The 25389-nt window shown below is 41.8% G+C and overlaps 2 protein-coding genes across 2 annotated transcripts in view; one reads left to right on the top strand and one right to left on the bottom strand.

Annotated features, from left to right (window-relative positions):
- Positions 1–3809, top strand: part of tex47 (testis expressed 47) — a gene marked incomplete at its 5' end in the record, with an annotated part of 8361 nt that extends 4552 nt beyond the window's left edge. The window contains 4 exons of the mRNA XM_080834501.1: positions 1713–1941; positions 2556–2721; positions 3589–3646; positions 3786–3809. Of these exons, the coding sequence (XP_080690627.1) occupies positions 1713–1941; positions 2556–2721; positions 3589–3626 (433 nt within the window). The 3' untranslated portion in view covers positions 3627–3646; positions 3786–3809. The remainder of the gene's footprint in view (positions 1–1712; positions 1942–2555; positions 2722–3588; positions 3647–3785) is intronic.
- Positions 3810–4447: 638 nt separating this feature from the next.
- LOC308362225 (tripartite motif-containing protein 16-like) lies at positions 4448–17052 on the bottom strand (the record flags this gene model as incomplete). Its single annotated transcript, XM_080834788.1, has 8 exons — positions 16842–17052; positions 10125–10261; positions 8759–9231; positions 7159–7254; positions 6472–6705; positions 5614–5770; positions 5376–5429; positions 4448–5010 (listed from the first exon to the last, which is right to left on the bottom strand). Exons 2-8 carry the CDS (start codon positions 10243–10245, stop codon positions 4448–4450), a joined length of 1698 nt encoding a protein of 565 aa, XP_080690914.1. The 5' UTR covers positions 10246–10261; positions 16842–17052.
- Positions 17053–25389: the final 8337 nt, after the last annotated feature.

Raw genomic sequence — 25389 nt, 5'->3', positions numbered from 1 at the left:
TATCTTTATGTTTCCAAACATTTCACTTCGGGACACATCGTTGTTTAAAGGCGTCATTGCATCCCGCGCTAATTCTACGACAATATTAATACCTTCACGGTTTAAGCAATGTCTTTTATCAATTCCAAGTCGGCTGCAGCCATCCTACGATTTTTTGTGAATAAGTCTTAGTGACTTAGGAGTTCTCATGAGGAGTTTTAAGCTGTCTTAGACTTAGGTGCTACTTTTAGGGATAAAATACTTTGTGAATTGCTCTTAGTAAAAAAAAAAAGGAGTCCTAAATTTAAGACTGACACGCCCATTATTTTTAGGAGTTTCTCCTAAATTCGCCACTTATGAGTAGGGATGGGTATCGTTTGGGTTGTTTCCGATACCGGTACATAACCGATACTTTTAAAACGATACCGGTGCCTAAACGGTGCCAGAACCGATACTTTTTTTTTTTTAATCAAAGACATTAAAGGCTTATTTATTGCCATGGCAAATAGTTTTCTTCAAATTTAACAATATATTAACTGTTTAAGGTATACTATAAATAAAAATAAATACAAAACACTTGGCTTCAAACCTTTTAACTTCAAATTATGAACAATATATTAACTTATAACAACTGTTTACAGTTCACTTAAATAAATATAAATAAATACATAACACACTCTGTACACACACTTCACACTTCAGTAATTATTTTGCAGAAATATGAGCATGTTTGCCTTCAGAGTAAAACAAAATATGATTTAGTTTGCATTCATTTAAACCCACTGGTTTCGTGAATGTTTACTGCCCCTTTAAGAGTTTTGGTTCAGGGCCTCTTGAGTTCTCTCCCCCATTTACACGCAATTTTGTTGTTGCATATGCTGCACGTCGCGTTGTTTGAATCTTTTTGTGCGAAATACAGCCACACTTTTGATCGTTTGCCTTTCGACATTTTCTCCGTTATATTGATGGCTAGCTCTGTTTGTGCTTGCTCTGTGCAAGGCTGCCTGCTCTTCCCTGTCATTAGACTGTTGCAATGTTATTGTAGCGTCCGATTTAGTGCTCTCTTAAGAACTCACATTGAGAAGGAATATCTTTGGATGAGACGGTTGCTCTCCGTTTAATAAAGCGCATCCAACTTCTGCTTAGAACAACCACACTTATCTTGAAACCGAAACCGCACACAAGTCAACCCATTACCATGGCAACTCCTCAACACAAATCCCGTTTCCACTAGTCCCATAATATGCTACATTATCACCAATGAGCGTGAGCGACACAGGCGAGAGTCTACATTGGGAGATGGAGCAGTTTTATATGTGTCCCACGAAATCTGTTAGCAACACAAAAAAGTATACAGATCGTACTCAGAAAGATCTACGCCACTAACTTTACTTCTCGTTAGCTATCGCTAGTTTTGTTAAATTATTAATTTTTTAATAAAAAAAAAAAATTCTGCTCAGGCACCGAAAGGAAGCACCGAAATCTGCGTTGCATTTCGGTCCGGGTAGGTATCGGTTGTATGGAACCGGTGCCGTATTGGTACCGGTTCTCGGTACCCAACCCTACTTATGAGCTACTTTTAGCCCTAAGATTCTTTGTGAATACGGCCCCAGGCCTAGATAGCAGCCATACAAACTTGCAATGTATGTATGTATAATATATATATACCGTATATAAAAGGTTTTTAAACTCAATGGCCTGTCCGTCTATCAAAGTCTTTCTAAACCCCAAAGCTTGGTGCTGGAGAAACCACGGGTGCTGCTGGTGACCCACGACGTGCCCAGTCGTCTCTTCCAGCACTGGGGCTACAGGGAGCTGCGCCTGCCCACCGCCACCACCACCACCTTGCTGGGGGAGGACCACGTGCCGGAGTCCACTGAGGTGCTGGTCAGCCAGGTCCTGTCACTGTTGCTCAGGCTGGGAAACCATCTACTCACAGCCTCAAAAGTGGAGGAGAGAAGAGTGTGTTTGTATTTGTGTGTGTGTGTGTGTGTGTGGGGAAGGGGGGGGGGGGGGGGGGGCTTGTCATTTCTGGTGGAATTAGATTGACTTCAGACCATGAAAAAGCAATCGCCACTGGAAGACCCCCTTGGGATTTAGAATCCAATGCCTTAAACTCTTGTCTAATATACAGTAGCTACTATGCAATAGCAACATGTACCTCATAACATGATTACCTTACTATCTGCATGTCTGTAAGTCATTTCTAGTGGCCCTGTACTTTGCCTGTCTTTAAATTATTTCCATTAGCTCCAAACTGTAAGTGGATGTCTCTGAGTGATTCCACCTGGCTCCATACTGTAAGTGGATGTCTGAGTGATTTCCATTGGCTCCATACTGTCAGTGAATGTCTGAATGATTTCCATTGGCTCCCTACTGTAAGTGGATGTCTGAGTGATTTCCATTGGCTCCATACTGTCAGTGGATGTCTGAATGATTTCCATTGGCTCCCTACTGTAAGTGGATGTCTGAGTGATTTCCATTGGCTCCATACTGTCAGTGGATGTCTGAATGATTCCCATTGGCTCCATACTGTAAGTGGATGTCTGAGTGATTTCCATTGGCTCCATGTCCAGGTGCAGACCTCGAAGGTGAGCCCAGAGAGCGTGCAGGACGAGCTACCTGAGAAGCTGCTGGTGCCACAGGATGTGCTGTCTCAGCTGCTCCGGAGGACAGACCTGCTCACCCCACAGCAGTACCTGCAGACCTACCACACACCCCTACACCTGCTGATAGATTCAGGTGAGATGCCTACCAAACACCCCTACACCTGCTGATAGATTCAGGTGAGATGCACCTGCCACACACCCCTACACCTGCTGATAGATTCCGGTGAGATGCCTACCAAACACCCCTAGACCTGCTGATAGATTCAGGTGAGATGCCTACCACACACCCCTACACCTGCTGATAGACTCAGGTGAGACACACCTGCCACACACCCCTACACCTGCTGATAGATTCAGGTGAGACACACCTGCCACACACCCCTACACATGCTGATAGATTCAGGTGAGATGCACCTACCACACACCCTACACCTGCTGATAGATTCAGGTGAGATGCCTACCACACACCCCTACACCTGCCACCCACCCCTACACCTGCTGATAGATTCAGGTGAGATGCCTACCACACACTCCAACACCTGCTGATAGATTCAATAGAGACATCTCACACTCATTGCACTGCCACAATAGTGGGTTTCCAACGACACTGCATACAAGAGATCCCCTAGGCATTTCAGGACCATGGTCAGTTCCCTAGCCAAACATGCTCTCATCCGCACCAGTAATAACCAGTAAGTCAATCAAATACACATACAGCTGTGGACTCCTATCACGTGTTATACTCAAGATGTGTTTGAAGACTATACACGTACAATGTGCCACCATACAAAATTCATGTACAGATACGTAGTCACTAACAGATCAAGGACTTGAGACAGTGTATTTCTTCTTTTTTTTGTTGCAAATGTATTTATTGATTGAAATTGGTGGTATACAGAGAGTAAAATGGAAAGCATGGTATGGTACACTCTTCATGTAAGACAGTGTATTTCTAAGTAGGCACATCTCTCTCACACATGCATTATGTTCTCATTCATAGGTCATGTATTTGGAAGTCACCAACCGACAACAGTTTAATACATCCACATAGGAAACAGGTATGGGTTCTCATGCTGTCATGTTAATAATACGTTGAAGACAAACAAATCAGAGAATTGATTAAAAAATGTCATATTACTCTTTCATATACAATTTGAAGTTGTTTTCCTTGTATGGTATGTTTCTTTGTCCGCGCAGAACAAGACTGTCTTCAGCCTGCATTAGGTGTACCGCGCAGACCACAAAATGCAACTTGTAGAGCCAGGACTGAAGTGAAGAGTGGTGGCGCTCCACTCAAACAAGGGACTTGAGACGTGAACGTATTCTCTCTCCCCAACTGTTATTGGATATACTGTGACATCATTTGGAGATGGTGTTGTTGCGTGTAAGACGGAAAACCACCCAGGGACCTGTTTGAAGTGTACCATACTGTATCTTACTCTGCCGTGCTGTACTGCGACAGTCAACTGAACAACGATGTAAAATGGTCCTTCAAAAGGCTAACAATGAAAAATATTTGTTCTGTATCAACTGGGGCTAGGATTAGTGTCTGACCTCTCTGATGTTCTATGCCTTACCTGTGAAATGTGGCTATAATTAAACCCCAAAATATACACACAATTTCACAAAATAGTCATATATGATCAACTGATATCAAGCAATAATCAATTATTTCCTTCCCTTACCTTCTCCATATGACAAAACAAAACGTTCCGATTAACATAATAATAACAAAGAAATCATTCAAAAAGCAAACAGATTTTCTATTATGGTCGAGACTAAATAGCACACTGGATAAACCTTCCCTGGGGAGCCTTCACTGGAGAACCTTGTGTCGGTAGTCCGTTGGAAGATCGTTCTCATGACTCCTTTTGGTCCTTTAGGTGGCAGATCTTGATGCTTGCCCCACGACCAAACCCAAACCCGAAGTAAAGTGGCTGGTCGAAAGTGGTGCAGACACGGTGTAGAAGGGTCATCGCAGGGTCAGAGGTCGTAAGGTCGCCGATGCCATAGAAAGCCATCACCCCAGCTGGAGGGTCCACGAAAACCCCGATTCGGGTGAACCCCGAGGCTGGCATCTCAGTATTCACATTGTTATGCCAGTAGATGTGTGTACGCGGAGAACAGACGAAGCTCCATGACTCGTTGTTGAGGCCGAACAAAGAATCCCCCCCAAAGCTCTTCCTGTTAATGCCCCTATAACACACCGCCACCTCCATGCCATTTTCCCCCTCCCACTCAAACTCCCAGTATGATCTGCTGGTCACAGCCTGTGCACACAGCACCTGCCTTCGATAGTCAAAGCGGTCTGGGTGATCTGGCAGACTCTGTTTCTCATCGGTCAAAGTTGCCTCTAGGTTCCCCTCAGATAGCTTCAGTCGACCGCAGGCAGTGATGGGATTTAGTGTCAGCTCACAGACATCTGACAAAGGACATAGAGAATGCTTGAATGTCCTCACTTAATGCAATCACTGGCATCATCACTGAAATTCACATTTCTTCAAAAGATGATCCTTAGTACTGCAGTGCTCTTGGACTTTACTCTTATGAGTAGAGAGAGTGTGTTAGAGAGAGAGTTATTGTACTCTTATGATAACGAAAGTGTGTTAGAGAGTGTATTTGTACTCTTATGAGTAGCGAGAGTGTGGTAAGAGTGTATTTGTACTCTTATGAGTAACAATAGTGTGTTAAAGAGTAATTGTACTCTTATGAGTAGAGAGAGTGTGTTAGAGAGAGAGTGCAATTGTTCTCTTATGAGTCGAGAGAGAGTAATTGTGTGTGACTCACATTGTAAAAACTCCAGTCTGGTCTTTGGCTCAGCTGTTGGGACAGTATGAGGTCCTACAGAGAAAATCCCAGTTGTATAGATAAAACAAAAAACATCAGTATGCCAATAACACTAAATAAAATAAAATAAATGTTTTTATATAAGTATTCAAATGTTCCTAAGCCTGATTGAGAATTTGGAGTGATCTTTAGTCTAGGTGTCTCTCAATCATCTACAGCGAAAAGTTCACAAACATACCGTACATAGAAATGGTGTCTATGAGTTTCTCGAGTAAATCCTCAGTTCTTGATTTAACTTCATTGGCAGCATTTATTAAGTCCTGCACGGGCAACTTTGTCTTGACTGGAGCACTGGGCAGATCCTGTGCCAAATATTCACTAAAAGCCTGAAACTTCTAGAAAAAAAGTGAAAATAAAACATTAGATATAGCTACATAAAAATATATTTTTTCACACTATTCTGAGCACTAGGCTAAAGGCTTGAGCTGGGTTTCCATCCATCTCATTTAAATATTTTAAGTGCATTTATGAAAATTCAGCTAATAGAAATGTGAGTGGGCATTTCTATTCGTTATGAAACTCTCCAAATCAGAGGAGAAGTTGTGAACAGCTGTGGAATCAAAAACACATCATAAAATATCAACAAATACGATTTTATGCAAATGAACCTGTTTCCATTAACCTTATTCGCATTAGACCCTTTTAATCCAACCCACTCTAGCGAATCAGTTTATTATTCCACTTGATGTGAATTTAAAGCACTTCCACTCATGATTCCTTAATTGCATGGTCAAAATTAGCATTAAAAAGTTGGATGGAAACCCAGCTTCTTTTAGCCAGAAAAAGCCCTGAACTAACATAGGTTACACTGTAGCCCAGGATTAAGGATAATCCAGTGTTTTGAGATAAGAGTGAGAAATTCATATATACAATACACTTGCATTCACAGCTATTTTCTTTTTGTAAGGGAAATGCACATGCAACTTTAGCCTACATTCCACAAGACCTGTAGCGGATTAAGGATAGGCCAGTTTGGAAACTAATTCCATCCGAGAGTCTGCTGCCATCTTGTGGAGGAGGAAGTGCTTTACAGCACCTGGAGGAACTGGATGTCATCCTCAGTGTGGGAGAGCTGCTCCAGGTCAGCGGCCATGTTGGTGAGGTCTGCAGTCCACAGCTGCAGGCCCTGAATCAGCCTGCTGAACCACTGCATGTCGGCACGTTCCTGCGCCAGGATGATCTCGTCCACCTTGCAGCGATGCTTCCGCAAAGACTCCAACATGTCATCGAAGATGTGCCCGTTGGTAGTCAACACAGTTCCTGTGGAACACTGTCCAGAGAGGAGAGGCGATGGAAGAAAGGAAGAAAGGAGGCGAGAGGAAATAGAGAGAGAAGTAAAGAGAAGAGCGGAGAGGAGAGGAAATGGTAAGAAAGAGAGGGGAAAAGATGAGAGTGGAGTAGAGAAAATTGGCATTTGCATAGGCAAATATGGCAAATGAAACAGAAAAACTGAACACATGATAGAAATAAAGGGTACATTTGCAACACATGACACAGTCCCATGGCCCGGTTAGAACTGTGACGCTAACAAATGCAACACCATATCCATATACATGCCATATCTAACCTGTATAGCATTTAATCTGGTGCTTTGTCTGATAAATGTATGATTCTACATACACAAAACATTTTGTCACAGCGAATAACTCATGCACTGTGCATTGATTGTAAGGATTCATTCTTTCCAGCATGAAACATCTTGAAAGTGCTTCATCATGCTTACAAAAATGGAACGGCTTTCCCTCTCTAGAGCCTCAATCTTCTCCTCTTGCTCTTTGATGTAGAGTCTAGACCTCTGCAGTTTTGTCCCCAGTTGCTTCTGAAAGAAAGAAAGAATGAAAGGAAAGGAAAGGAAAAATGAAAGAAAGAAAGAAAGATAACAGTGAGCTAATAGTACTAAAAATGTTGAGGTGGGGGACTTAGTTAGAGTTGGCAGTTACCAGGCATTACTTGTTGCACACTTTTGCTTTTAAGGCAACCTATGCCTACTAGGGATGGGAATCTTCACCATCAAGGCGATACGATACACATCTCGATACACTACCAACGATTCGATACATTCACGATTCATGGAATTACCAGTGATAAGATACGATACGATTCTCCTACCTCCTGCGATCCGGTGCGATACAGTACGATCTAATTTTTAAACAATGCGATCCAGTGCGATACGATACGATACGATACGATACAATACAATGCGATGCAATGCAGAAGAAAAGTACACCATGGAATACATAGTTCAAGTTATGCACTTGAAGCATTAAAGCTGGCTGTGCCTTTTATTTTGAAACAAAGGAAGTACAACTTAGAGAGTAATTCATTGTAGGTCTCTGGAACTTTAGGATACAAGTGTAACCTTTAACAAAAATTCAGATTTCTCTTTAGTGCATGTTGTAGAACAATTTAAGCCCTACACAAAGGCATGTTTTCCAGTTAAGCCTTTAAAAGTGCTTTACGTTTATACATGAGGTAAACCAAATAAAATGGGCTAATACAAAAAGGTGCAGGCCAGGAGATTCCATCCACTATAAAAACTAATAGGAAAGCATTAACAGGAACATATTGCATTTTCCCGAAAATATACAATGCACACCATTGATGAGTACACCCCATTTGAAAAGTAACATTTTGAACAACATTTTAATAAGCACAAGTTATTTCCAAAATGTGCATACAATATCTGATGAGCAAAGTAAGGTTAATAATGTAACTTAGGTGACATTTTTTCCATTTACTCATGCACATTTTGGAAATAACACGTGTACTTATTGAAATATAGTTCATAATGTAACTTTTCAAAAGGGGTATACTCATTATCTCCATGCACTGTAATATTAGTTGTGCTGCCTGTATATTTGATCGCTGCTCTGCATAGTTTACATATGGCCGTTGTCTTATCCAGCTCTCCATCTCGTTTGTAGAAGCCAAAATCTTTCCATACCGTAGACTTAAAGCCCACAACCGAATGTATTACCTCCGTTTCGTTTTCCTCCATGCTAGTGGCTATCTGACTGGCTGGCCGCCTCTTTTCGAAAGCACGTTTGTTTGGGCGAGCCTTGAGCCGAGATTTGAGCAGAGACTAGAGGGGTAGGACTAGTAGGGATAGAAACACAACTGAAACTCAGAGACACGTTTCTAAAAAGTTATAATAATAGATAATAATCGGTTTGTATCGATGCAGATAATTTTGATACGATGCATCTCGAGTTTATGTGCGTTTTTTACCGATGCAGACGTTTGCAAATCGATGCAACTGCATCTTACATGTCGTATCGATTTTCCGATGCGAATCGGTGAATCTTACCATGCCTAATGCCTACCTGTTTCTCATCCCTCTCGGTGGCAACTGCCACTACCTTGTGACCACTGTGCTTCTCCATGACACACTGGAAGCAGATGACCTGCTGGTCAGTTCGGCAAAACACCTCCAGGAGTTTGTGGTGGTAGGTGCAGATCTTCTCCCGCAGTCGGGCGACACAGGGGTCCACCAGCCGGTGCCCCTTCCCTGCGTGAAGCTCCTCGTGACACGAGAGGTGCCTCTGGCAGTATGAGTCCATGCACTCTGAGCAGGACTTGACCGCTTTGAGTCTGCGCCCGGTGCAGACGCCACACTCCACGTCCTCTGGTCCTGCGATAGCAGACGCCGGGGTGGCACACTGCTCCCTCTTGTGCCACAGTTTCTCGACCACTTCGGCCAACAGGCCGTTCTTGCCCAGGGCGGGGCGGGGGGAGAACGTCTGCCGGCATTGGGGGCAGCTGTATGTACCGTCCTGGTCCACCTTGTCCCAACAGCCTTTAAAGTCCCAGAAAGTATTTTTTGGTTATTTGGTTTTTGCCTATTTTCCATGATAAAGTAACTCTGAAGGCCTGATAAACAACAATCCCCAATGCCGCTGTGCTCTTAACACACTTTAGTTCTCAGTTGAAAACCTTTGTTTCTGTATTTGTTTATATTGCTGGGCACTTTAAACTCTTTTAATGCAACAAAATACTACGGTAACACATCACTTGAACACTACATAAACATGTTATCAATACGTCAGGACAGTCAGGACAGTTACAGATTATGGTGACCTGACACAGTTGACACATTACTGGACACTGATTGTTATAACTACTTATGACAGCATATCACATCTGCCATGACAAGATTATGACATTGTGATGTTACTATAAGGCAGGGTTGAAGGAAATTCTTACGAAGGGTACTTACTGCAGCTTTTAAAGGTACAGTCTGCAATTCTTGAGAAAGGTTGTTGATATTTGAGCTCATAGGCCAATCAAAATAGACCCCTCCCTTCCCTTGATTGGCTGGAGCTGTTAATTTTTTGATCCAAGCCACTGCGGTGGTTTCCATTTACAGAGACAGGACTGAATACAAATATTTTTTTCAAGCGCACTCGCTGAATGGACAGCTAGAGGACCATGAAGAGCAATTAGCTGAATTTAACAGTGGGTCACATTTTATTTGGATCTTCACCTTTGACTATCAACAGATGCTCAGATTATTAAAAAAATATCGGTTGAAACTCTGTTTATGGTTAAGGTTCGGGTTAGGTGTCTGGTTTAGTTACGATGTTCAGTTGAACTTTAATTTCACCAAACCATCTGCAAGGTATCAGTAGGCGCACTATCCAAATAAAGTGTTACCAAAAAGTGTGTTGAAAAAGAAATTGTAGAGCCTACCTTTAATGCACTTCATACAGTAGCTGTGACCGCAGTGGAGGGTCACTGGTTCCCTAAACAGATCAAGACAAACCGGACAAGAGAACTGGTCTTCAGCCATAGCCATCAGGTCATCCGCCATTTCTCCAAAACTAAAACTAAAATGAAGACAAATAAAAAACAAAGACACAATACAACAGAGAGAAGGGAGATGCAATGACGAAAATGGAGAGGATATGATGACGATTTCTACAGGAAATCAACAGACAATCAAATGGTTTGACTATTTGATTGCAGTGGAAGACAATGGTTAATGTCTTCTGATGCAGCCTTCTTCTTCCCCTGGTGGATGGGTCATATGGCCATGGTGTTGCTCGTTGTAAGGTTCTTTGACAAAATTGTCAGCCTTCTGACCAACACTGATTGCTCACTGGCATAAAACTCGAGTCGGTGACTGAAACGGATTTCCAACAGATTTCATTGCCTCAATGGCACATTAAATCACTTCTTCAGGCCAAAGCAACTGACCTACTCGGTGTAATATATCTGCACTGGCATTGAATGTTTTGTTGCAGCATCCATAGTTGGTATACGTGAGTCATCTGAACTTGCGACAGAGTACCTTGAGCAGGTGGGATGTGATAGTGAGTTTGAGGGATTGTGGGTTGGATGCAGTGCACTACCAAGTTCAAAATGCCGAAAATGTTTGAGCAGGGAGCCTTGAAAGTGAGGCAGTGAAAGTGAAACTGAGGCAGAATAATGGGGCACCTGTGAAGAACAAATGTGAAACCCTCTTCTTCAGCACCCTCGATGCTGTGATTGGAGAAATGACTCAAAGGTTCAGTGAGTACAATAGCCAGTTGTTCCAAGCATTTTCTGCCTTAGATCTCGGCAAGAGGCATTTTCCCCATACTCGATAATGGTTAAGACACTCTTGGATCTTACCAAAAACAGATTTGATGGAAGCCGAATTCTGCCCAGCTTGTGGAAAATGAAATAGCTCGTTCCTATAGGAATAACTGGACTCTGCTCCATGAAGAATGAATGGATGTTATTTCGGAGGTTGAATGCAAACTTAAGGAGATTACAGCTATTCTGTAATTGTAGGATGGTGTAAATATTGACCTAGTCCTGGCTTATTTTGTTTTACATGTAAGATAATAGAACTACAGGGTGCATGATTATTCTCCTTATATTTGTGTAGACCTTCGTCCTTCTCTCTCTCTCTCTCTCTCTCTCTCTCTCTCTCTCTCTCTCTGTGTGTGTGTGTGTGTGTGTGTGTGAAAGAGAGTGTATGTGAGTGTGTGTGTGTGTGTGTGTGTGTGTGTGTAAGAGAGAGAGAGAGAGAGAGAGAGAGAGAGAGAGAGAGAGAGAGAGAGAGAAATGCTACCAACAGGGAGATATGAGAGGGACAGGAGAAGTGAGAAAGTGACAGTAAGTGAAATGTGTGGAGCCCGTGGAAGATGGGGGAACATTTAACTCTCTTTGCATTGTTTAATGTTATTACGCCCTTTCAAGTCTGCAGCACAGCAACTCCAATCTAATCTAACAGTAGAAAATGCTGGCCCCTTTGCAAACACCTATGTTTACGATGTTCAGAGTTCAAAAGTCTTAATCTTTACAATGTGTTCTTGTACAAAGTCTAAACACATCTGTAAGTAGGTTTTTGTAAGAGTAGGTTTACATTTGATTTAAATAAAAAAATATTTTACTACGTTCCTTTACTCTCATGTTATTATTGCTGAGGATTTCTACAATATAATCATATATGCCACTTTTGCATCAATGTTTTAGGAAGGTGAACTATACACAAACATCAAGGCATATCAGAATACCTAAAAGAGTCTTGACCTGGGTCTCCCAAGTGTTACCACCGGTAGGCCCACACAACAATCATGATTAGTATTACCCATAAGTAAATTAGTAGCCTAATATTGTTTGAAAATAACTACTTCCAATAAGTGGTACTATCAGTTAGGTGTTACTTACACATTTATTATCATAAAAGAGCAGAACATCTATAGTTCACTCATTATCATTGTATCGTAATTTAATTTTCCACGTCTGTCTTTTATGTCATGAATTTTAACTCACAAATTTAAATGTAAACTTACCCGACACTCTTGATGGAAATATTTGGTCACTCAAATAATTGGTTACCTCTCGCCCAGTATGCAACACACTTTACCGATACATCACCTGTAAGTTTACGGGGGGCAAACCCAAACAATCTAAAATAGTTCAACTTGGCGTCATTTAAAGCAGGGGTCCCCAACCTTTTTTGCACCACGGACCGGTTTAATGTAGGATTTTTTTTCACGGACCGGCTTCAAGGTGTAATTTTCCACCACTTGTTAGTCATGTCATCCATTAGCAGTGTGAAGTTGGCCCAAAGACGAGTAGGGTCCGACTGCGTCCTGCAAGACGGGGGCGTGTATTTTGAGGAGGCGTGTATTGTAAGGAGGGCGTGTATTTAGTCGGCCCTGATTGGTCTGATTCACGACGGCGTCTGGCGTCACACATAGCATCGTGCAGAGCCATAATCTATTTGACATTTGCGGATCTCTTCTCTTGTCGAAACTAGTCTGGAGATTTAACGAATTGGTCAACAGCAGTTAGACAGCATAATGATGATTGCCTCGACTGATTTGGTAAGTGGACTGCATTATCAGTCAGAGATCGTATACTGTCATTGTTCTTGGTGTAGTTCTACTTTAAATTTTCATGTACACTCACAGCGTAATAATGTGTCGTCAATCCAACCACAAATTGGCTGCGTTTTTGGGATGTCTCTGCTAACTTTTCCTTTATGTTGACATTGCTTAAGCTTAACAGTTGTTGCTTTTCATGTTAGCTATTAATTGTTAATTACCGCGTTTGATGCCGTGTTTGTTTTGTCGCAATATACTCTCACTGGTTTGTATTGATTTGATTATCATCATTTCGCCGTGTTACCGATTTGAAGTTGTCATCCCATGGCTATGTGGTTAGCCGCTAACTAGTAGGAGCGGGAAAGGATCTGCACACTGCTTGCAAAGGACTTAATTAGATCAAAGATGCCTGAGGAAGATCTGTCTGTTTGTGTGAGCCATGTTACAGCATCTGTCACACCTGCGCTTACATTGTATACACTTGCATTTATCTATAGGGTTGGTTTAGTTAATTACACATTGGATGCCTAAGAGTTGACTTAAACTGTTAATCTGGTTGAATTGTTTGTGCAGCAGAAATTACTTTTTGTCTTTTCAGATCCATCCAACTGTTTGCAAACATGGATCTCTGATGCAGCCAGTGCGGTTTGGAGATTCTTACGGGTGCCAAGTTTGTAGAAAAGTTGGCGATTACCCAGCCATGGTTGCACATGTTCAAACACATGACAGAGCAGCCATCTCACAATGGTAATTGAAAGTTAAATGCATGTCACTAATGTTTTATATTCTATGTTCTTTATGCTTTTATCAAACTCATAACATATCAATTAGCTTGTGATGTAGTGAACAAGGAATACTAACAGTTAATATTTTCTAATTTACTTTTCTGTTCCTTTTTGGAAGGCTACAAAATCTATAGGTGCCAACACAACTGTGCCAACACAAGATCTCCACACTACCACAGTGTGTGCTCAACCATTACTGGCAGCAAAACTTCATGCATAAAGCACCTGCAGACCTGCCCTGGCATGAGGACACCACCTCCATCTCAAGGCCTCAGCACGCCGAGCCCAATGCCAGCCACGCACCCGCCACCTCCATCTCAAGGCCTCAGCACGCCGTGCCCAATGCCAGCCACGCACCCGCCACCTCCATCTCAAGGCCTATTGCTGTAATATGACTTTATATACACATCTTTTGCAGCTATTGCAGCTATTACAGCTGTAACTCATCTGGGAAGGCTCTCCGACAAAGTGTAGGACGTGTGTAGGACGTGTGTAGGCATGATATGACCCAAATAACAAGTGCCTCTGGGATGCAACTAGAGGATTTGTTTATACCAAACTTTTTATTAAATTGTTTTGGCAACATCCTCAACACCATTTTGGTCTACACAAGTAGCTTATATGATTACAGAGCAACACAATAACAAATCTTTAGAGCGTTTTCTGAGAACAACAAGGGAAAATGAATGGACAATATTTAAAAACAACTCGCAGCCCTTTCAAATTAATAGTGAACGATCAATAATGAATCCATGGACATGTATGTAGGACGTGTGTAGGATGTGTGTGTTGTACAAGTCTGTATCAGTATGTTAATGTTTTACGCTGTGTGTGTTGAGTGAATGTGTCTGAGCGAGTGTAAATTTGTGTACCAGCATATTCTTTTACTGCACTGTGTGTGTGTGTGTGTGTGTGTGTGTGTGTGTGTGTGATAGGCACCTACACCTTTCAAAAAACGCTGGCCTGACGACCAGGAGGTTGGAATTTTGGAGGTATGTCACAATAACTGCCATAGACTGTACCATATTTGAAAGCTTTTTGGATATGCTGTTCTTTACAAACATGGCAGAACATGACTGAAAGGCCCTGATCATACATACACTGCTAAGCACCTGTTTCACTGCTTTCAGTGCCTATGATATTGAATTCCAAAAAAAGAACTTTGCAAAGCCTGTTTGCATTCCCCCACCAGCTCTTCACCCTTTGACAAACTGCCACCTGTTTGTTTCCACAGTTGCTGGAGGAAGTGATGAGAGAGATTTTTCTCATGGTGGTATTGGAAGATGGTTATTCCGCCATCCTGCGGCTGGCTATGACCTGCCAAAAGATGAACGCCGTTGTCTGCCAGCCACAGTTTTATGAGGCCCATTACAACTGGCTAGACAGTAAGTTATTAAATAATACTGCATTTACAGAGCTGTTGCATCAGATGTTGACATGCCATTAAAAATGCCCAAAAAGTGTGGTTGTAGAGAAATGTGTGTAGGCATCTAAACTGACACTGCTCATTGGATTTTAGGTGTGGTGAAATGGAGCAGATTGGCGCCAAGCCACCGGGAGAGGTACCGAACGGCATTGGCCATTTCTGAGTGCCGCAATCTGCAATGCCGCCAACTGTACAAAGACAGCGGGCCTGGCTACAGGGGGAACGGCCAGCGGGGAGTCCTCCAGGGCTTTTATGCAACTGACGACTTTCCCGGCTATTGTAGTTGGGATTGCCACCTGAATGATGGGGGGGGAGTGGGATATAAATGAGTAAAAAGTGTCTCTCTCTCGCTCTCTCTCTCTCTCTCTCTCTCTCTCTCTCTCTGGGCCCACGAAATATTGTAGAAGGGGCCCCACACACACACACACACACACACACACACACACATCTGCTCTGCCTCTGGGTCCCAATTCTGAGGGCCCTCTTCTCCGTCCCCTTTATTTTGTACTTTTTTTTGTGTTAACTTATACCTGCCAATGCCTCTTGTGTTTCCCATTTTTAATAATAATTTTATCCTTTAATGTTATTGCACATATTTTGTATTTACTTTTTTATTTACTTTAAATGCTTTGTGTAATGACCTTCCCTTTCTGTATAATAAAAAAATGTAGCCTACCCTTATGGCCTGAGTCATGTTTCCCTTACTAAGAATTCCCTATCGTATGCATAAGTATTGTCTGTAAACAATACAAGTGGAATAGGGGCAAAAATGTACAATTCTAAGGCTTGTATCCTTTAAGTAACTTTACTTTGTACCTCTCTAAAGCCAAGTATATGCATTTGACATCACAGTTATCAGTAAATGCAAATTCGGTTTCTCTTCATTACTCTTTGGTCAGCCTGACATTTTCAGAGAAAATTCCAATCAATATTTTTGTGAATATTAAGAGCTCGAATTTAAATGACACTGCCCATGAGCAAAATGTTACACTAACTTTTTAACTCCACTGTTACAGTAAATTGACTCCCTCCCGTAGCCTACAAACACCAGGCAATATCTGGACTTACAGAAGTTAACTGAAATATTGAAACCCTATTTTGTGTACCTATGGTGTGGCAGGCTGTGTAGCTGTATGGCAAAGATCACTACGTTTTGTAGGTTTTGACAAAAACGGAACAGCTTCGTAACAGAAGAGTTAACGATGTTGTTGCTCAACAAGACAACTGCTGGAGCTCTAATAAAGTTGCTTACAAATAAACTCCAACATCAGACTAAGGAAGGACGGGGAAAACTTCAGTGGAGATCCCATTGTCATTGTGACACCGTACTCAACAGTACAAGGACAAATATTTCGTTATTTTTTACCCGTCTCTGTGCTACGTTGGAAAATTACTGCCCTCAGTAGGAAATCACAATCCTACGTATTACGTTATCACGCTGAGATTGGTCAGTCGTTGTATATAGGCGTGTATTTTACACGAGGGGCGCGTCTTTGTACACGGGGCGTGTCTTGGCAGGAGGACGCAGGACGCAGTCGGACCCTATTGCCAAAGACCCCCAAATAAGAATAGCGTACTTCCGGGTTACGGGATATTTCCAGCGAAAAACGGGTGAAAGGGTATCAAATTAGTAGTCCAACGTACTAGCGGACTGTTTTATGAATGTTTTGTATCTTATATTATACTGTTTCATTTCGGTATTTGGGCCAACTTCACGCTGCTTCATCCATTCATATATTCATACCCGTGAGGCAAGCGCGAGTTCGATAGAATGGAGTCTACTCATATACAAAAGCTAACAGTCACGTGAAGTGGCGTTAACTTGCGACCAACACCATTGTATTACGAATGTTAATGCATGACAAATACAACTCACCATAACGCTGAATCAGTGTTTGGTCTCCATGTGCTGAAGCAGTTTTGAATGCTTCATTAGCTTATTTGCTATCTTAAGTTGTCGCCACAAATTATACAGAGCGGACTTGGTGCGTGAGAATCAACTGTTGCGATAAACCCGTAATTTAAGTATGACTCCTGGTATTGTCTGTTAAAATAAGCTTTCTTTTTTGGAGGTCGTAGGCTCCTCTTCTGGCTCCTTAATGGGCCTTTTCACCTTTGCAAAGAAGCTCTCCAAAGATTTTAGTTTTGTAGGCTACTCATTTTCGCTAGTTTCGCTATTTTTTGAGTGACGTATCACGTGAACGAGACAAGCGTCTTGACGTGACCAGAGGCACAGGCGAATATTACGTCCTAGAAAATCCAGTCGTTTTTCAAAATAAAACACCTTTCAGACGCTAATAATGAATACAGCATTATATAAATTATTTATTCTTTCTGCGCGGCCCGGTAACAGATCACGGACCGGTACTGGGCCGCGGCCCGGTGGTTGGGGACCACTGATTTAAAGGATCTGCTTTCGTTAACAGTCCAGCGAGAAAGGGTCTCTATTATTATACCCAACTGAAACTAAAACAATACGTAACATTTAAGTCACTTTCTAAACGAAAGTGCTGTAAACGATACTGGTGGCATTTTTTCATTTACGTAATTCTCCTATTGGCGGATTTCCCCTACATGCTAAACTATCATATCTTTTCTTAAAGGAACAGGACTGACATTTATAAACCAGCTACCCAGAGTAGCAGGCTTCAGAGTTGGTCTCATCCGCTCAGGCTGAAATGGAAAACTGTGTTTTGACAACAAGCATGTTTAAAACCGTGTAGTTTTAAACCATTTGTTTTAATAACAATAACTTTGTTATAAGTATCAATGAATACAATAACAAAGTCTTCTTTGCACAATAGTTAAATCTGTTGCCAGAAATATTAGATAGCCCTCCTGACTTAGCCAACATACAAAGTGATGGTGACAGATAGTGAAAGAGAGTGCAGAAGAGGGATGGCTCACTGTTATCCACTTTGGGACAAGATGTTTATTTTTCAAACCAAAGCCCCCTTGCACACATACACAAAGACAGACATAGACAACACTGCTCTGTCCCCCAAAAGAAGATGCACATTACACAACCAACAGATAATAAAGTTTAATAGTACAGTGTAAATGAGATCACTGTGAATGTTCTATACCATTAAAGCATACTTCACATGACAAAAAGGCGTCTGAGTTGAGCAGTGAAGTAAACCACCTGAGGAAGTGAAGTCTACCAGCAATTGCCCTGAGATAAAAGCTGTGGTAACTATTTTCACAAGCACACACACACATCAGTCATCAGAGTAAAACTCTTGTGAGCATGACAGATTAACAAATTAGAGCTAGCCATTAAGATTTAAATGTCCTCACAATGTATTAAAATAAATGAATCCCGGGCTTCCGGTTGGTGAGCAGAATGGAGTAGTCGTGTTTCCTCAGGCTCCTGCCACACAGTTTAAGGTTTGACCATAAGCCAATATAAATTAACTAAATTTAGTGACAACAAAACATCAAACCGCACCCAAACAAGTTTTTTGCCAAACAACATGATGTCCAAAGCAAGCAAAACGTCGAAAAAGGCAGAACAAGCTGCCCAAGCTGACACTGCTATCGACAATGCTACGTTAGCAAACATGCTAGCGGAGCTAAGAGCAGACCTGCTAACCAAACCTGACTCACTCGCTGTACGATTTGAAAACAAGCTGGCGGCCATTGACTCAAAGTTAGATGGAATACAATCAACGGTAACCGACCATGAACAGCGCATCTCTGACTTGGAATCTGGATTGACCCAGCTGCAGTTCTTGGAAGCAAAGGTGACCTCTGTGACTGAAAACAATGCTAAGCTGAAAGCCAAGCTAACTGACCTGGAGGGGAGAAGCAGACGGTGCAACGTTCGTCTCATAGGTGTGCCTGAAGCAGTCGAGGGTTCATGGCCAACGTCTTTTTTCTCTAGCTTTCTTGTGGATGTGTTGGGGAAGGATGTGCTTACTTCGCCCCCAGAGCTCGATAGAGCCCATCGCACACTCAAACCCAAACCAGCAAAGGGTGAAAAACCTAGAGCCGTGATCATCTGTTTTCACAAGTTTCAGACCAAGGACATTGTCATTCGTGCTGCCCGTAAAAAAAGAGGTGAACTTAAATATGACGGCAAGCCAGTCTATATATATGAGGATTACTGCCCTGAAGTGTTGGACCAGCGTTCGGAGTATAAGGAGGTCATGCGCCAGCTCTACGTTCTCAAACTTCAGCCTTCACTATTGTACCCAGCGCGGCTGTTCATCAAGGCTGAAGATGGGAGCAGACAGCGTCTCACGTCAGTGAAAGAGGCACAGCAACTTATCAGAAGCGTTAAAGACGGTTGAGTTGTCAATAGCTTATCCTAATCACATGTCATTGGATGGAACAGGTATGCATTTGTTGTTTTGTTGTTTTGGTTGAACAAATATGGCTGTTAGTGTTAAAAGTTGTCAAAGTCATTTGTTGTCGCACACAAAACAAGTTGGGCTCACTGTTTTATTTTGAACCTCTTCTGGGTGGAACTGTTACATTGTACTGCTTTAGCTAAATGTTGTTACTACTCCTGTTGAGCCCTTATGGTTGAAACAGTTATGAAATGACTGAATTTTTTACGTTTTACCGCTTAGACTACTGTGTGGCAGGGTGGGAGATTAGAGGAAAGGAACCCCGGGAGAATTTTGCTAAGTGAACATGGCACTCTCGTGCACGGGTTGTGGGTGTGGGGTGGGGAAGTAGGGGGCACTGTAAATGTGCGTATGGGGGGTGGGGAGGAGGGTGGGGTTTTGCACTTTGTCTCTTTCTTCCTCTTTTTTCTTTTCTCATCTTTTTTCCTTTTTTTTTCTTTTCATCTCTCCTGTCACATTCTTCTCAGATATAACCAGATATCTCACTATGCTATACAGTACAAGATAATCCTTTACTTAGGAACATATGGAAAGTAAAAAAAATATGAATAACATGCGTTTTATATCATGGAACGTCAAGGGGGCCAACCAGGCTACCAAAATAAACAAGGTCATGTCTCATCTTCAAGATTTGAGAGGTGATGTAGTCTTCCTGCAGGAGACGCACTTGCGCAGTGACGAGGTCTTGCGCATTAAAAGGGGTAGGTTCAGCCATTTATATCATTCAAGGTTTAATGCGAGGGCCAGGGGTGCTGCCATTTTGATTCGGAGTAACATTCCATTTGAATCAGAAAAAGTTGTAGCTGATCCATCTGGTAGATTTGTTATTGTGGCAGGAAGGCTGTGCAGCACTCAAGTTATCTTAGCTAGTGTCTATGCGCCAAACTGGGATGATGAACAATTCATATCCAAGCTTTTCAACTCTTTTCCCAGCATTGAAACTTACCACATCATTGTTGGGGGGGATTTTAATTTTGTCCAAGATGCTGCTTTAGACAGATCCTCCTCTAGACCATACTCTATTAATAATTCTGCAAAACTACTAACCTCTTTTGCGAGGGAGTTGGGCTTGTCAGACCCATGGAGGTTTAAATTCCCCAATAAAAAATCCTTTTCTTTTTTTTCGCATGTCCACCATTCCTATTCTCGAATAGACTTTTTTCTATTAGACAACAGACTTATTTCTAATATACAGTCATGCGAGTACCACAGTATCGTAATTTCAGACCATGCTCCTACATCACTAGACATACAGTTCCCAAATTACAGCCGCATCTTAAAACCATGGCGATTTAATTCATATTTATTATCTATTGACCCCTTCGTAGACTTCCTAAGATCCAATATACAACTATATTTTGAAATAAATGACACACCAGACGTATCAAAAGGAACCTTGTGGGAAGCTTTCAAGGCATACTTAAGAGGCCACATCATTTCATACACAACGCACCTCAGAAAGAACACTAAGGCCAGACAAGAGGCACTGTCACAGAAACTCCTGGAGACCGATGATAGCTACTCTAATAACCCAGACCTGCTACTTTATAAAAAGCGGTTACAACTCCAAACTGAGTTTAACCTTTTATCTACAAATGAAGCAGAACTGCAATTGCTCAAGTCTAGACAGCGATTTTTTGAATCAGGGGAAAGGGCTGGAAAACTTCTTGCCCAGCAAGCCAGGGCCGCTTCCGCCTCCAGGCTTATTCACAGTATTAGTTCTACACCAGGCGTTATTCTTACTGACCCAAAATCCATAAATGAAACATTTTGCCAATTTTATTCTGATTTATATGCCTCTGACCACCCCCAGACCAGTACAGCAAGTACACTAAACGCCATTGAGTTTCCTAGAGTGGACGAGGAGCTTGTGGAGAATTTAGCCAATCCAATTTCAACAGCTGAGATCATAAGTGCTATTAGTGCCTTGCAGAGTGGGAGGGCGCCTGGCCCGGATGGCTTTACAGTACAATTTTATAAGAAATTCGCCCCACTTGTCTCCACAGTCTTGTGCGATGTGTATAATGAGGCCCTGTCTCTTGGCCGGCTTCCTCCAACTCTGACTAATGCCACAATTACTCTTCTCTTAAAAAAAGATAAAGATCCCTTACTTTGTAGTAGTTTTAGACCTATATCTCTGTTAAATGTAGATTACAAAATTCTTGCTAAGATTTTAGCCCTCCGTCTTCAGGGGGTTCTTCCACAGATCATCTCATCAGACCAAACTGGCTTCATGCTGGGGAGGCACTCATTCCACAACACGAGAAGACTGTTTAACATACTGAACATGCCCAGTTCTAGCATCCCAGAGGTAGTGGTGTCCCTGGATGCTGAAAAAGCTTTTGATAGGGTGGAGTGGGACTTTCTATTTGAGGTGATGGAGAAGTTTGGCCTGGGTTCAGGTTTTATTTCATGGGTGAAATTGCTATACTCCACACCAGTAGCTTCTGTGCAAACAAACAATACAGTATCACCCCCCTTCGAGCTCCATCGCGGCACAAGGCAAGGGTGTCCACTATCCCCTTTATTATTTGCCATAGCCATTGAGCCCCTGGCCATCTGGCTGAGATCTGAGAGTGGTTTTGAAGGCATCTCCCGCCAAGGATCAGAACACAAGTTATTACTGTACGCAGATGATTTACTTCTCTATGTATCAAATCCATCCACATCTCTCCCGATAGTTCTGGACGTCCTAAAGCAATTTGGCCAACTCTCTGGCTACAAACTCAACTTCGGAAAGAGTGAGCTATTTGCAATTAATAACTTAGTTGGTGACTTGCCAGTAAACATTGTTCCTTTTAAAAGAGCAGATAACTGTTTTAAATATTTGGGTATTCTGATAACAAGGTCTCTAACAGATACTTTCAATACAAATTTTGCCCCCTTGCTTGGCAGAGTTGAGGAGGACTTTCATAGATGGTCTACCCTGCCTCTATCATTGGCCGGTAGGGTGAACCTCATCAAAATGACAGTTCTACCGAAATTCCTTTACCTTTTCCAGCATATTCCTGTACTTACTTCAAAAAAGTTTTTTGCTAAACTGGATAAGGCAATATCAAAATTTCTCTGGGCAGGTAAACCTGTGCGTATGCAGAAAAGGCTATTGCAGCTTCCTAAGAGCACAGGGGGCCTTGCTCTCCCCAATTTTTTATATTACTATTGGGCAGCTAATATTCACAAGCTTTTGTACTGGACTGACAAACCTATAACCGACCAGCCTGCCTGGGTCCATATTGAGATGTCATCATCCCAGGTTTCACTGCGGTCATGGCTGTGTTCCCCTCTTCCTGTGTCAGCCACTGAAGCCAGCGATAACCCGGTAGTTAGGCAGTCATTTAAAATATGGTTGCAATTCAGGAAGCATTTTGGCTTGAAAAGTTCCTCTATTTATGCCCCAGTTTCCCATAATCACAGTTTTAAACCATCCATTATGGATTCTGCATTTCAGTTGTGGGTGGAGAGAGGTGTAGCATCTATCAATGACCTCTACGACAATGGTACTTTCATGTCCTTCAGTGACCTATCGTCTAAATTTAATCTCCCCTCATCTCATCTTTTCCGTTTTTTTCAAATTAGACATTTTGCCCAGAAAAACTACCCAGATTTCCCTAACACCCCCCCTCAGACTCTGTTAGACACCCTTCTCAGGATAAACCCCAATCTGAAAGGGAATATCTCCCATATTTTTAATGCAATAGACGCCATCACTTCAGTTTTCCCACAACACACAAAACATCTGTGGGAACAGGATCTAGGGCTCAATTTTGAAGAAGATCAGTGGGAAAATATCCTTGAGTTGGTCCACAAATCTTCTGTCTGTGCCCGACATGGGCTGATTCAATGTAAACTTATACACAGGACTTACTACACCAATCATAGACTGTCTAAATTCTATCCCAATGTAGCCGACACTTGCAATAGATGCAACCAGTCCCCCGCCGATCTCATACACATGTTTTGGTCATGTCCAAAGCTTTCAGACTTCTGGTCCAAAATATTTGATACCCTCCAAACTGCTTACCATTTTGTGGCTGACCCTCATCCCCTCCCTGCCCTCTTTGGTATCCCACACACCAACATGCTGACCGCTGAGGCACGACATTCTATGGCCTTTTGCACTTTGTTGGCTAGGCGCTTAATTTTGTTGAACTGGAAGCACAACTTGCCCCCATCCTACACTCGATGGGTTAAAGAGGTTCTGCACAACTTAAAATTGGAGAGACTAAGGTTTTCCCTCAAGGGCTCTCTGAGGAAATTTGATAAAATCTGGAACCCCTTGTTGTTTATTATAGACTCATTAGACATAACACCTGAGGAGTCTGATGTCTGAGTTCTGCTCTTCACTGAAACTTACATTTTTTCTTTAGTTTACTCAATCTGTGTTTTATTATATATTTTTTTTTTCTCTCTTTCCCTCTCTTTTTTTTTTTTTTTTCACTTCACCTAGAGACAGGTAGGGGTGGGACCTCTACAGGGGTATGAGGTGTGGGTGGGTGTGTGGGAGGGGGGGTGGGGGGTACTGTAAATTGTAAAATTGGGAAAAATGTGAGCATTGTTTAGTATCTCTTTTATGTCTTCAATTTGTATCGCTGATGCTCAATAAACAGACTTATAAAAAAAAAAAAAAAAATGAATCCCATACTACAACATCTATTCCAACGACATCTACATGCTCAACCTCACCATCATGGACCTGATCTACAACATCTATTCCAACGACATCTACAGTGCTGCGTGAAAGTATGTGAACCCCTTGAGCAGTTAAGAGTTTTCTGTTGTTTTACCATGATTTTCCTATTTTATCATCACCAGTTTTCCATATATGATATGTCAGATTTATGTTTATCAATTGCACATACTTGTTTAGAGAGATTTGTGTGAGTAGCCAAAAAACGACATGAAACATGGAATTAGTGCATGTGCAAAAGTAAGTGATCCCCACATTTTTGAACAGTGAAGCCTAACTTTAGAAGATTACAATGTCGATTAACACATTTATTCCTTTGAATGTTCAAACCTCCCCTGTTGACGGGTTAAATATACTTAAAACAGTTGTCCAAATCTATATAACTTTAACCACTGTGCAATGAAGGCCATTAGTCTGCTCTGTCTACTGTCTGCTACTTTTTAGTCAGGGGAGCCAGAATTTCAGCGTGTTGAGTGATTTTTCCAATTCGTCATTTTAATGCTAGTACCGAATTGAAGCACTAGTTAATCTCTTTCTTGTTTTTCCTGTCTATCTATCTAACTATCTGTCTGTCTGTCTGTCTGTCTGTCTGTGAGTCACTGACATCTATATTGCAGTGTTATATAAATGTATCTTACTATTATCTATCTATCTATCTATCTATCTATCTATCTATCTATCTATCTATCTTTAATGTGACATCATGGGTCTCTAATGTGTCATCTTTCTTGCTTGTATTATATTTTGTAGTAGTAGTCAATATAGTTTGTTATACTGTTTTTTATATAGTGTTTTTTTTTAATGAACTCAGCTTAAAGTTACTCCAAAAGTTATCCTCAGAGGATTTTGACAAAGCTATTTCCAAAACCACTGATCTTGGGTTGTAAAGTGAGTGTAAACCAGTGGTGTTTCTTGCTATTGTGTTTGTTCTGCAGTGTTGTCCTTCTAACTGTGTGATGAAGCAAGAGCAGAGCGGCCCGTATTGCCTCATCATAGTTACGGGAAGGGGAGTCAGTCTGCAAGCGTACAAACATTAATTTATTTCCAACATACTACAGTCAATCAAGTGGGATTACAGTCATTGTTTTAATGCAGCTGAGAGCGTCTGGTTCTGGGAACCAGGATTGAGTTTTGCTACCTTAGCTTAGGAACACAACGGCTCAGCCACCTTAACACTCTTTCAATAGCTCTGAAGTAACAGTGTTCGACAAACAAGCCATCATTAGCGGAATGGCCAAAATATTAAAATGATGATCATTTCACAGTCTCACCATTGCTAAAATCAGACATGGGAGACAGTATTAAGCTTTATGGAATAACTTTAACATATATTAGATTAAATTGCCTTTGCTCACGCTCTCTCTCTCTTTTTCTCTCTCTCT

The sequence above is a fragment of the Sprattus sprattus genome, assembly GCF_963457725.1.
Source record: "Sprattus sprattus genome assembly, chromosome: 3".
Lineage (NCBI taxonomy): Eukaryota > Metazoa > Chordata > Actinopteri > Clupeiformes > Clupeidae > Sprattus > Sprattus sprattus.
Note: the sequence above shows the minus strand (reverse complement) of the source record. Positions and strands in the feature narration are given on the sequence as shown.